The sequence below is a fragment of the Ranitomeya imitator genome, chromosome 7 (assembly GCF_032444005.1).
Source record: "Ranitomeya imitator isolate aRanImi1 chromosome 7, aRanImi1.pri, whole genome shotgun sequence".
In the NCBI taxonomy this organism is placed as follows: Eukaryota; Metazoa; Chordata; class Amphibia; order Anura; family Dendrobatidae; genus Ranitomeya; species Ranitomeya imitator.
In genome coordinates, this window is record NC_091288.1 from 176,788,048 (window position 1) to 176,801,058 (window position 13,011).

The 13,011-nt window shown below is 45.0% G+C and overlaps 1 protein-coding gene across 1 annotated transcript in view; it reads right to left on the bottom strand.

The window, feature by feature from the left end:
• The window catches only part of LOC138645062 (multidrug resistance-associated protein 1-like), a 109,897-nt gene that overhangs the window by 71,912 nt on the left and 24,974 nt on the right, over positions 1-13,011 (bottom strand). Inside the window, exons 8-10 of the mRNA XM_069734090.1 lie at positions 12,065-12,196; positions 10,723-10,950; positions 4,072-4,249 (exon numbers count right to left, since the gene is read on the bottom strand). Coding sequence (XP_069590191.1) covers positions 4,072-4,249; positions 10,723-10,950; positions 12,065-12,196 — 538 coding nt within the window. The remainder of the gene's footprint in view (positions 1-4,071; positions 4,250-10,722; positions 10,951-12,064; positions 12,197-13,011) is intronic.

Here is a 13,011-nt window from a genome sequence, read left to right on the forward strand (position 1 = left end):
GTTACCAGTGTGAACCATGTAATGACTGAGTCGTCTGCTCTCCTGATCTACATGTCTCATACTGGTAACACTCCCTTTCATTTATAATAATCTCTGGAGGCAGATTCGTGGGGAGATCTATGTCCGGCCCAGAGATCTTAACAGCTTATTTACATATGGATTTCTCTGGAATAATAAATCGGATCAAAGATATCATGGTATCATTTTATTCAGCTTCCTATGACTGACATTCCTATATAGACTGCTTAGGATGGTTGATCCTACTGATGGATTTCCTTTAAACCACTTATACAGGTCCTTCTCAAAAAATTAGCATATAGTGTTAAATTTCATTATTTACCATAATGTAATGATTACAATTAAACTTTCATATATTATAGATTCATTATCCACCAACTGAAATTTGTCAGGTCTTTTATTGTTTTAATACTGATGATTTTGGCATACAACTCCTGATAACCCAAAAAACCTGTCTCAATAAATTAGCATATCAAGAAAAGGTTCTCTAAACGACCTATTACCCTAATCTTCTGAATCAACTAATTAACTCTAAACACATGCAAAAGATACCTGAGGCTTATATAAACTCCCTGCCGGGTTCATTACTCAAAACCCCCATCATGGGTAAAGGTACCGTCACACATAGCGACGCTGCAGCGATACCGACAACGATCCGGATCGCTGCAGCGTCGCTGTTTGGTCGCTGGAGAGCTGTCACACAGACAGCTCTCCAGCGACCAACGATCCCGAAGTCCCCGGTAACCAGGGTAAACATCGGGTAACTAAGCGCAGAGCCGCGCTTAGTAACCCGATGTTTACCCTGGTTACCATCCTAAAAAGTAAAAAAACAAACACTACATACTTACCTACAGCCGTCTGTCCTCGGCGCTCTGCTTCTCTGGTCTGGCTGTGAGCGCCAGGCAGCCAGAAAGCAGAGCGGTGACGTCACCGCTCTGCTTTCCGGCTGACCGACGCTCACAGCCAGAGCAGGAGGAGAGCAGAGCACAGAGCTGGAGGACAGACAGCGGTAGGTAAGTATGTAGTGTTTGTTTTTTTACTTTTAGGATGGTAACCAGGGTAAACATCGGGTTACTAAGCGCGGCCCTGCGCTTAGTTACCCGATGTTTACCCTGGTTACCAGCAAAGACATCGCTGAATCGGTGTCACACACACCGATTCAGCGATGTCTGCGGGGAGTCCAGCGACGAAATAAAGTTCTGGACTTTCTTCCCCGACCAGCGATCTCCCAGCAGGGGCCTGATCGCTGCTGCCTGTCACACTGGACGATATCGCTAGCGAGGACGCTGCAACGTCACGGATCGCTAGCGATATCGTCTAGTGTGACAGTACCTTAAGACTAGCGACCTGACAGATGTCAAGAAGGCCATCATTGACACCCTCAAGCAAGTGGGTAAGACCCAGAAAGAAATTTCTCAACAAATAGGCTGTTCCCAGAGTGCTGTATCAAGGCACCTCAATGGTAAGTCTGTTGGAAGGAAACAATGTGGCAGAAAACGCTGTACAACGAGAAGAGGAGACCGGACCCTGAGGAAGATTGTGGAGAAGGACCAATTCCAGACCTTGGGGAACCTGAGGAAGCAGTGGACTGAGTCTGGTGTGGAAACATCCAGAGCCACCGTGCACAGGCGTGTGCAGGAAATGGGCTACAGGTGCCGCATTCCCCAGGTAAAGCCACTTTTGAACCATAAACAGCGGCAGAAGCGCCTGACCTGGGCTACAGAGAAGCAGCACTGGACTGTTGCTAAGTGGTCCCAAGTACTTTTTTCTGATGAAAGCAAATTTTGCATGTCATTCGGAAATCAAGGTGCCAGAGTCTGGAGGAAGACTGGGGAGAAGGAAATGCCAAAATGCCTGAAGTCCAGTGTCAAGTACCCACAGTCAGTGATGGTGTGGGGTGCCATGTCAGCTGCTGGTGTTGGTCCACTGTGTTTCATCAAGGGCAGGGTCAATGCTTTATGGTGATGAAGATTTCATTTTTTCAGCATGACCTGGCACCTGCTCACAGTGCCAAAACCACTGGTAAATGGTTTACTGACCATGGTATTACTGTGCTCAATTGGCCTGCCAACTCTCCTGACCTGAACCCCATAGAGAATCTGTGGGATATTGTGAAGAGAAAGTTGAGAGACGCAAGACCCAACACTCTGGTTGAGCTTAAGGCCGCAATTGAAGCATCCTGGGCCTCCATAACATCTCAGCAGTGTCACAGGCTGATTGCCTCCATGCCACGCCGCATTGAAGCAGTCATTTCTGCCAAAGGATTCCCGACCAAGTATTGAGTGCATAACTGAACATTATTATTTGATGGTTTTTTTGTTTGTTATTAAAAAACACTTTTATTTGATTGGATGGGTGAAATATGCTAATTTATTGAGACAGGTTTTTTGGGTTATCAGGAGTTGTATGCCAAAATCATCAGTATTAAAACAATAAAAGACCTGACAAATTTCAGTTGGTGGATAATGAATCTATAATATATGAAAGTTTAATTGTAATCATTACATTATGGTAAATAATGAAATTTAACACTATATGCTAATTTTTTGAGAAGGACCTGTACATGTGTGTAGCTGACTTGGCCCCTATAAAATTAATATCTGTAGTTTAGCTTTTAGTGGTTTAGTTGGTAGAAAGAAACTGTGCAAACGAGAGGGCTTTGTCTTCCCCCTTGGCGTGGGTGGCCAATAGCTCAGTGTATGGTTACGTCCCTTCAATATGCATACTAAGCACTTTGTCATATCTTGAATTTAGCTCCGCTCACTTGAGAGAGTTCAATCAGTGGTGCTGCACTGACACTGCAGTAGCCATGCCATGCTTAGTGTCAGTGTGCACTCCCATCACTGGCTACTGTCCGCCATGTAGAGTTATGTGGCAGTCACAGACAAGAGCCAGTGATGAGAATGCAGTCTGACACGGAGAGTAGCACATGACTGGGCTCCTGCAGTGTCAGTGTGCATTCTCAACACTGGTACCTGTCTATAATATGGAACAGTGTGATGGCCACAAACAGGAGTTCATGAGGAGAGTGCACAATGATACTGTGTGAGTGGCACATGGCTAGGTTCTTGCAATGTCAGTGTGCGCTCTCTATGCTAGCTCCTTTCTGTGGCCACCAGTCAGTACTGCACTACCGACAGGAGCCAGAGATGAGAGCACATATTGACACTGCGTAGGTAGTATGTGGCTGGGCTTTTGCAGTGTCTGTGCACACTCTCATCTGTAGCTCCTGTCTGCCGCCGCCACTCAGTATTATACTGCAGGCAGGAGACAGCGATGAGAGCGCACACCGACACTGAGCATGGCTGGGTTCCTGATGTGCCACAGTGGAGGTGGAGCTCATTTTAACGCTGTCAATCAAGATATAACAGTGCTCAGTGTGCACATTGAGGGAGCCCAAGGGTGCACTGTACTATTGGCCATGATAAGGATGCACCAAAACCCCCTTGTTTACATGTGGAAAAAAAATTAATTCTGCAAACTAAAAGACTATGAGCACTATTAATCAACATATGACAAAGTGAACGTAAATTGAAGGAATGTTATGGTCCAGCGAGCGCTTGGCCGTACTAAAGGCGCTCGAAAAATATCATTTGCATTTAAAAATCTTTTGTTTTTCTGGCAATTAAACCACTAAAATCTAAACTACAGGTATGATTTCAACATGGCCAAGTTCCCTCCAGTCCTATATAAGAGGTTTAAATATGGTGTTGGGAGTGACAGACTCCCTTTAAAGCCTATTGGCAATGTAGAAACTGATCAGAAAGCTGAATTGTTTCTGTAACCTCCCATAAATACATGCCGACTCTACGCAGATAAACTGAGAACGGATATTGCTGTTTTAGGGTTAATATTGGCTGGAGATCTATGGTGTATCATATGAATATGCTCTAAACTATATGAATAAGGAGAATAAAACTTTTTATGCAGTTGCAGAAACTTGTTTTTTTGTCCAATTTTTTTTACCATCAGGAAAAGTTCATGTATACAAAAATGTACAGCAAATTAGCAGCTCAAGCAAACTTAAATCTGGGCTACAAAAAAATACTGTACCTTCTTATAGACGCTTCCCACTATTGCTGACCTGAGTCTCATTCCTATAACGTAGCACTGGTAGTCATGTTGGTGGAGAAAGAGGGACTGGAAGCATGGACAAATGAGCAGGAGCACCGCGATCACAAAGCTCTGCCAGGTTGGTGCCGAAGAATTCTGCAAACGCTCCAAGAGCAGCCTGATGAGAACGAATGGACAGAAAAAATACGTTGTGAAAAATCACCAGCTCTCATCTTTAAGGTGTCATCCATCAGCCGCGAGACATGCAGCCGCGGGGACACAAACATATTTTTGGAGCATGCTGAAGTCACTCGGTTAGCACCTTATCCCATCACGCTCACTCATCACTATTGACTATTCTTCAACTACTCACTACTTTGAATATACAACTTAAAAAAAAAAAATATATTAAATTTTCCAAAGAGACACCTTAAAAAAACCGTTTGAGGACAAAAACCGCCGGCGTGTCCTGTAACGTCTTACTGCTGTAAAACACGGTGGGTACATAGATGACGTCTGCACATGTCCCGTGGAATCAGGCTGAGAGCAGGGACTCTAACAACATGCTTGATTAATGTCAGATATAAATGTAATTAGCATTTACACATTTACATAATTACTTTTTTATTAGAGGGGTTTTTTTCTATAAATTTGTGTACTTTTCTTATTATTGATACAAAGATTCTATTGATTATGTTACTGCGTACATATAAATGAAAAATATTCTGCATTCTTGAAATCCCCATGATGAAATATCTACTAACCTTGAAGCTCTGACCTAATAAAAACAATACACCCAGTAATAAAAAAAAATGATTTGTGCAAATCACAGGTCAAGGGCGTGGCCTGAACGTCCATGTAAGCGGACGCGTGACAGAGCGCTCCCGCTGCTAACGCTGAGTTTATCCTGATAAGCCGCAGCTGAGCGGCGATTCAAAGCGCTTACCGGCTGCAGGAGAGTCCCGGGAGTGCGGCGGTGAATAGCGGCGGCCCCGAGATCGGCAAACATGACCAGGAGGAGACAAAGAGACGCCGGAGCCGGCGAGGCAGGGACCGGCCAAGATGGCGCCGACGCCAGGGAGAAGGCGGAGAAGGACAACGCGGCATGCCAGAAAAGAATGGCGGTGGCGGCAAAGTTCCAGCAGTTTGCTAGAGTGGAAGCCGCAGGGAACACAGGAAAAGCAGAGGAGGACGCCGGAGGGGACACAGACACAGAAGGAGAGGAGGAAAGCCCAGCAGAGGAGCAGGAGGTACAACAGGAGAGTGGGGATGGTGACATGGCGGTGGTAGCGGGGGGACCTGAAGATAAGGAGTCAGGAGCAGAGCCCACCCTTAGAGATGTCTTTGCACTGGTATCATCCTGCAAACAATCCCTGACCCAGCAGCTACAGGAGGTTAAAGGGGATACAGCCCAGATAAATGCAGCCCTGCAAAAGATTGACAAACGTGTGGGGGCTGTGGAGGAAAGAGTGAGCACTGCAGAAGACCATATAGTGCAGCTGCAGAAAGCGGAGAGGAAGTTTGCTCAAACAATATCGGAGCTAGCTGCAAAAAATGAGGATCTGGAGAATAGGTCCAGAAGAAATAACATTCGTATAGTGGGTGTCCCTGAAAAAACTGAGGGGAGGAATCCCACGGAGTATATTGAAAGCTGGCTCCTTGAGACCTTTGGTGATGCAGCACTGACAAAAGTATTTGCGGTAGAGAGAGCCCACAGGGTCCCACCGAAACCACCTGTCCCTGGAGCAAGTCCCCGTACCGTGCTTGCCAAAATCCTAAACTACAGAGACAGAGACATTATCCTGAGGAAGGCTAGAGACATGACGGATCTGACAATTGGAGGTCAAAGAATTGCTATTTACCCTGACTATTCCGCCCTGGTACAGAAACAACGGATGATGTTCACGGGTATCAAGAGACGGCTGAGAGAACTGGGAGTGCAATACTCCATGATGTTTCCGGCACGACTGAGAGTGGTAGCGTTGGATAAGATTCATTTTTTCCAGACGCCGGAGGACGCTACCCAGTGGATAGATCTTAACGCTAAAAAACTTAAAGGGAAAGGAGATTGAAAATGTGAGGCGGGTTGGTCGGGAGATATCTTAAATCTTTCAAAAAGGGGGGAAAAAAAGAGATTGATTGACAGTACACTGGTAATTGAAATGTGAAGGTTGGAGGGTGGAGTTGGATATTACTCAGGGAAAGCACTGGGAGTGCTGATGCGGCGGAGAAGTACGAGGGAGGAAGGGTGTGCAGCGTACTAAAAGTTTATTTAGTTTCTTGCAGTTGTAATACAATACAGGTTCAATTATATTGTTCTTCTAAGAATTGCGCCGAATTCTGTTATAAACGGTAGCGGGAGGCGGAAGGAGAAGGTTACGTTAACAAGAGTGTTCGCAATGGGTGATGGTGCCCCACTCTTGATAAGAGGCAGAATGTATAGTATTGGGGGGTGTGGGGGAGGGGGGAGTGGGGTGAGGGTGGGAAGGGAAGTTAGACAGCTCAGAACCGGGAGTAACGACACAACTAAAGATGATGAGTCACATAATAGGGGACCGCTTTAAGATATTGAGCTGGAATGTGAGAGGCCTGGCGGATAAGTCTAGGAGAGCTGCGAGCTTGCAGTATGCGAAGGATCAACGGGCTTCTATGATATGCTTGCTAGAGACGCACTTGATACAGGAGAAAGTGGACGTACTGAATAGACGTTGGATACAGAAGGGGTATCATTCTACCTTTTCGACGTACTCAAGAGGTGTGTCAGTGTTGGTGCCGGTGGGAGTGCAATATGAAGAGGTGAAAGTATGCGTGGATGCTGAGGGTCAGTATGTGGTGATACAATGTATATTGTATGGAGTGAGATTGTGTGTTGCGGCAATGTATATTCCACCTCCATATTCAAGTAAGAAGATCAGGGAGGTATTGGAGAGGGTGGGACGATGGGAACCACTGCCAATCTTAATTATTGGGGATTTGAACAATATATGTGATGACTTTTGGGATAAAAATAAGAACACCCAGAATAGGTCGGAGGGGCACACTACAACATTTGGAACCTATGTGCGTGAATTAGGCATGATTGATCTATGGAGAGTCAGACATGTTGGGGAGAGAGGATACTCGTGCTATTCACCGGCTCATGCTACGCTATCCAGAATTGATATGGCACTGGGTAATCGCCTGTTGGACACAATGGTGGGGGAGGTGCGTTATCTGCCGAGGGCCCTTTCGGATCATAGTCCAATTGAGGTAGAGGTTAGGTTGTTGGGGACACGGACCGCAAGCGGGAGAGAATGGAAGATCCATCCTAACTGGTTACAGAGCATTGACTTGGACGGTATAGGGAAGGAGGTGACGGAATTCTTTGCGTTAAATGATGGGAGTACAGATGCTCTAACCGTTTGGGATGCAATGAAAGCGTACCTGAGAGGGTTACTATTTAGAGACATTAGTAGGTGTAAGAGGAAGACGAGGGAAGCGGAGAGAGTGGCGTTGGAGGAGCTGAAAGCCGCGGAGGACGAGATGGTTGTGCTGGGGACTTCCGAGGCAGAGAAAAGATTGAGAACAGCGCAAAATTGTATGGAAAAGATTCTGCTGGGGAAAGCTGAAAGGAAGCGGGAGTTTCAGAGGGTGGCTTATTTTCAGGAGGGAGAGACAGTTGGACACATGCTATCGGTGGTAGCCGCGGCTCAGCGTAGTACCTCGTATGTACACTCGTTGGTTTCGGATGGGGGGAGCAGGGTATCTGAAACACCGGATATTATAAAGGTCTTTGCGGACTTTTACGCGGACTTATATTCCTCCAAGGTCAATGAGTCAGCCGGAGAAACGGAGACTTTCCTTGAGAGTCTGGGTCTTCCGAAATTGAGTGAGGAGGATAGGGTGAGCCTCGATGCCCCTATCACCGAGGAGGAACTGAGTCGGGCGCTGAAGTCTATGGCCAATGGGAAGGCACCTGGGGTTGATGGGTTACCAGCCGAAATCTATAAAAGTTTGGAGGAAGTGCTGATTCCCAGATTAAAGTTAGTACTGGAGGAGGCTGGATGCCAAGGGTTTCTCCCAGCATCTATGAGGGAGGCTAATATAGTGGTTATTCCGAAGGAGGATAAGGATCTGGGGAAGCCTGAGTCATATCGGCCAATCTCTCTGTTAACCATCGATGTCAAGCTCTTGGCCAAGGTGTTAGCTACCCGTTTGTCCAGCGTCATTGCTAACCTTGTACATCCGGATCAATCTGGTTTTATGCCTGACAGATCTACAGCGGTTAATCTGCGGAGGCTGCATATGAACCTGCAGCTGAAGTCTGACAATTGTGGCCGAAGGGTTATTGCATCCTTGGATGCCCATAAGGCGTTTGACAGTGTGGAGTGGGGATATCTCTGGCGGGTGTTGAAATGTATGGGTATTGGCCCGCAATTTGTGGCGTGGACTCAACTGTTATACTCACTACCAACAGCTAGAATTAGAGTGAATGGGGAGCTTTCTCAGCCTATAAAGCTGGCCAGAGGTACGAGGCAGGGTTGCCCACTGTCGCCCCTTCTGTTTGCCTTAGCTGTGGAGCCACTGGCCGCCAAGATCCGGCAATCGGATGAGGTCCCTGGGTTCAGATATGGGAGTGTGGAGGAGAAGATTGCATTATATGCAGATGACATCTTACTGTTCCTGGCGGATCCGGATGAAGCCTTGAAGGGGGCTATCGAGATCGTTGGGAAATTTGGAGACTTATCGGGATTGAGGATAAACTGGGATAAATCGATCCTCTTTGAGGTGGATGAGGTGGAGGAGAGTAGAAGTGAGCCATTGGGAGAGGGGCGGCTTAAGGTAGTATCCCTTTTCAAATACCTGGGAATATGGATCTCGATGCCAGTTACAGAGTTTTTATATAGGAATTTGACACCTCTCATGGGCGTTCTTAAAGCAAAAGTGGATGCGTGGAATAAATTACACTTATCGGTGGTAGGTAGGGTTAATCTCATTAAAATGGTTGTGATGCCCAAATTACTCTACGTCCTACATAATGCGCCAGTTTGGATTCCACGTGGGAAATTCAGGCAGATTAATGCTCTATTTAGAAGTCTGATATGGGGGAGGCGGTGCCCACGTATTCGCCTGGAGACGCTTCAGCGACCCAAGGAAGATGGAGGATTGGCTTTACCTAATCCTGAGTTATATTTTCTTGCAGCCCAGAGCCAACATTTGAAGGGCTGGGCGCGGGAGGCGTCTTCCAGTGCGGTACAGCACTTGATGGAGGGGATGACGGACCGACGACCGGTAGCGCAGTGTCTGGAGGATGGTTCCTTGGATGCATTGGGGAAATTATACCCAACTATGTTTTTGATATATAAATTATGGACCAGACTGCGACAGATTCGGGGGGTCACGGGGCTGACTAAATTTACACCGATATGGTTTAATAATAATTTGGTTGAGTTTGCGGCCCTTGGAGTGCTGGCGGAGTGGCAGGCCAAGGGAATCCACTTGGTGGCTCAGATAATTCAACAACAAGGATTAAAGTCCTTTTCGCAGCTGCAAGGGGAGTTTGGACTGAGACCGACTGGGGAATATCAATATGCTCAGATGAAACATGCTTTTAAAGCTCAGAACAAGGGTGGTGGTATTGAGATCCAGGAGGACATAGTTCTGGAATACGTGTGTGGGGAAGGGTCCACAAGGGGAGTCATTGCCACCCTTTATAAGGACCTTCTACATGCACATCTGCTAGACTTCCCTTTAAAAGCGAGAGCGAAATGGGAAAGAGATTTAGGCCCAATGGAGGATGAAACCTGGGAGTCGGTGTTGGAGTGGGTTCCACGAGTGTCACTGAGTGAGCCGTACAGACTATCGCAGCTGTACATCTTACACAGAGTCTATAAATCACCGGAAGTGTTGCACAGAGCGGGGTTGCGTGCTGACTCCGAATGCCCGAGATGTGGGACTGAGAATGCAGGAATATATCACATGATGTGGACATGTCCAAGACTGGTTGCTTTCTGGTTGGTGGTAATGAGCCGTGTGGAAGGGGCGTATAAATGCAGAGTGCCGAGGGATCCGATAGTGTGTATACTGGGACATGTAGAGGAAATCAGAGTGGATAACACCTGGAAGATAGCAATAGCTAGGCTATTATATATGGCAAGGAAGGTAATAGCAAGGAACTGGATCAAAGAGGAACCGCCTACAAGGGGTGAATTCCTGAATTATGTTAAATATGGTCTCAATTTGGAAAAGGGGGTCTATAAAAGACGTGGGAAAATAGAAACATTTGACAAAATGTGGTCTCCGTGGCTCGAGCTGGGATGAGTAGTTATGGGAAATGGGAGGATGAGGGCCTCTGAAAGGAAGAGAGTGCTAGAGGAACAAGCGGACATAAGTGAGTCAAATGGCTCAAAGAACCATCAATACTGGTAACAAAAGTATAACTGGGTATGAGCTGTCAGGGGAGGGGGGGGGTTGGGTTTTGTTGGGATTGTTGGGGGCTTGGAAAATGTTAAAATTTTGCAAAATACTGGAAAATGCATAAATTGTATTGTTCACATTTGCTTTCAATAAAAAACTATTTAAGCAAATCACAGGTCAAAGCCACAAAAAAGGTGTTGCATGTCGTAAATCACAAGAGCCCTGAACTTTTCTTTGCTCTTGTTGTGCCCATACCTCATAAGTTGGGGGCTGATGAAGAGAAATGCAGTGTATAGAACCATTAACAGTGCACTAAACAGGAAGTGGTATCCAAAAGAGTTAGCGATGATCTTTAGTAGTGACTGGTTATTCATCTGCATACTGGGATTTTTCAGGAGAATTTCAGTCTCATTCTGATCTTCTTGATAAACATGAATCTCATTCTCCTTCTTGGCATTTGAGAACTTTGTGTGAACCTCCAACCTGCAATCATATAAAAAGGCACAATCCTTTAGATGTAAAAGGGGGAACTCGCGCTCATCGGAAGTGTGAAGAAATGAATGGTTGAAATAACGTCAAAGTCAAAGTTGTGATTTCAAGTTTGCTACAGAGCTGTCATTTCCACAAGATATCGAGAGTGATAAAGTCCGTAGTGAACACGTGATTATTAATTATTGTTATCTGGAAACAGAGCTAAGTAACCATTTATTACTAATGTAGATTAAAGAAGCTCTCCTCCTCCCATCAAAGTTTTTATCCTCTTAATATATTGCAATCATCATATTATATAGCACTGTGTACTTACAATTGCTCATTTTGCCTTTCTACCCAACTAATTCTTCTCTTTTCCATTAGGTCTATGATATCACATGATTAAAAACAGACATGATGAATCTTTCTAAGCTCTATGTGGAAGCAGGAAATCTTTCCCCTACATGAGTCATCATCAGAACTACAATTCTATATCACCGCAAAGTCCCTGGCAGGGGAAGGAGGAAGCAGCTGGGTCAGGAATTGAAGAGGGTGATGACTCATGCAGGAAAAAGACTTCCTGGCAATAAAACATTTGTTAAAAGCAATTCTTTAAATGCTATGAAAATGTGATGTGGAAAACAGATCTTAGTGGTTTCCTTAAAGTTAAAGGTTTCAGTCTACGGTCTTCTTGTATTGACTAACTTTCATAACCCTAGCACTTTGATTATTCACATGTGAACATGCCCCTTCTAATAATATTCTCTGGATCTGAGGGGAGCATGACTCCAGGATGAAGCTGACTATTAGCTCTCACATTTTTGTATGACTTCCCCATTTCAGAGATGATCAGATTTCCTCTCCCTGGTTCTGCAGAATGCTTTGTGCTTGTTTTCCTCCCTATCTATACTCTGATACAGTACATCCAGTATAATCAGTTTTGCCTGAAGATGAAGATGATATCTCCCCCCTCTGCACTCTGATCTGCTGTGTACAACCTCTTCTGCTGCCTGTATCTGTATCTGAAAGTAGGAAGATGTAAAGAAGAGTATACTTCTACTTTTTTGTGTGTATGCAAGTATTAATACATAATTAACTATTAATACATCAATCCAATCAAACTTACGGTTTAGTCTTATGCCATTGTCTCTGGATCCCTTTTGAAAATTTTAATAAAATGTCTTCAGCTGTGTCTGATTTTCTCAGAGACCAAACGTCATCTGATTTTAATGGTTGTTTATAACCCCTAAACATTATTCTGAAAAGAAAGAAGTAAAAAAAAAAAAAATAAGTGACATCCAGTAAATCGTAACTAATTCTATCAACTGTTCGCAGTGTTCATTCAGAAATGCTGCCTATGACCCAAAGAACACCGCCCCCACTGTCAAGCATGGAGGTGGAAACATTATGTTTTGGAGGTGTTTCTCTGCTAAGGGCACAGGACTACTTCACTGCATCAATGGGAGAATGGATGGAGCCATGTACCGTAAAATCCTGAGTGACAACCTCCTTCCCTCCGCAAGGACATTAAAAAATGGGTCGTGGCTGGGTCTTCCAGCAAGACAATGACCCAAAACATACAGCCAAGGCAACAAAGGAGTGGTTCAAAAAGAAGCACATTAAGGTCATGTAGTGGCCTAGCCAGTCTCCAGACCTTAAGCCCATAGAAAAGTTATGGAGGGAGTTGAAGCTCCGAGTTGCCAAGTGACAGACTCAAAATCTTAATGATTTAGAGATGATCTGCAAAGAGGAGTGGACCAAAATTCCTCCTGACATGTGCGCAAACCTCATCAACTACAAAAAACGTCTGACTGCTTTGCTTGCCAACAAGGGTTTTGCCACCAAGGTTTTGCCAGCGGGATCAAATACTTATTTCTCACTGCAAAATGCAAATACATTTATATAATTTATACAATGTGATTTTCTGGATTTTATTTTTGATATTCTATCTCTCAATGTTAAAAATTAACCTACTCTTAAAATAATAGACTGTTCAGGTCTCTGTCAGTGGGCAAACTTACAACATCAGCAAGGGATCAAATACTTATTTCCTTCACTTTATATGTAAAAATA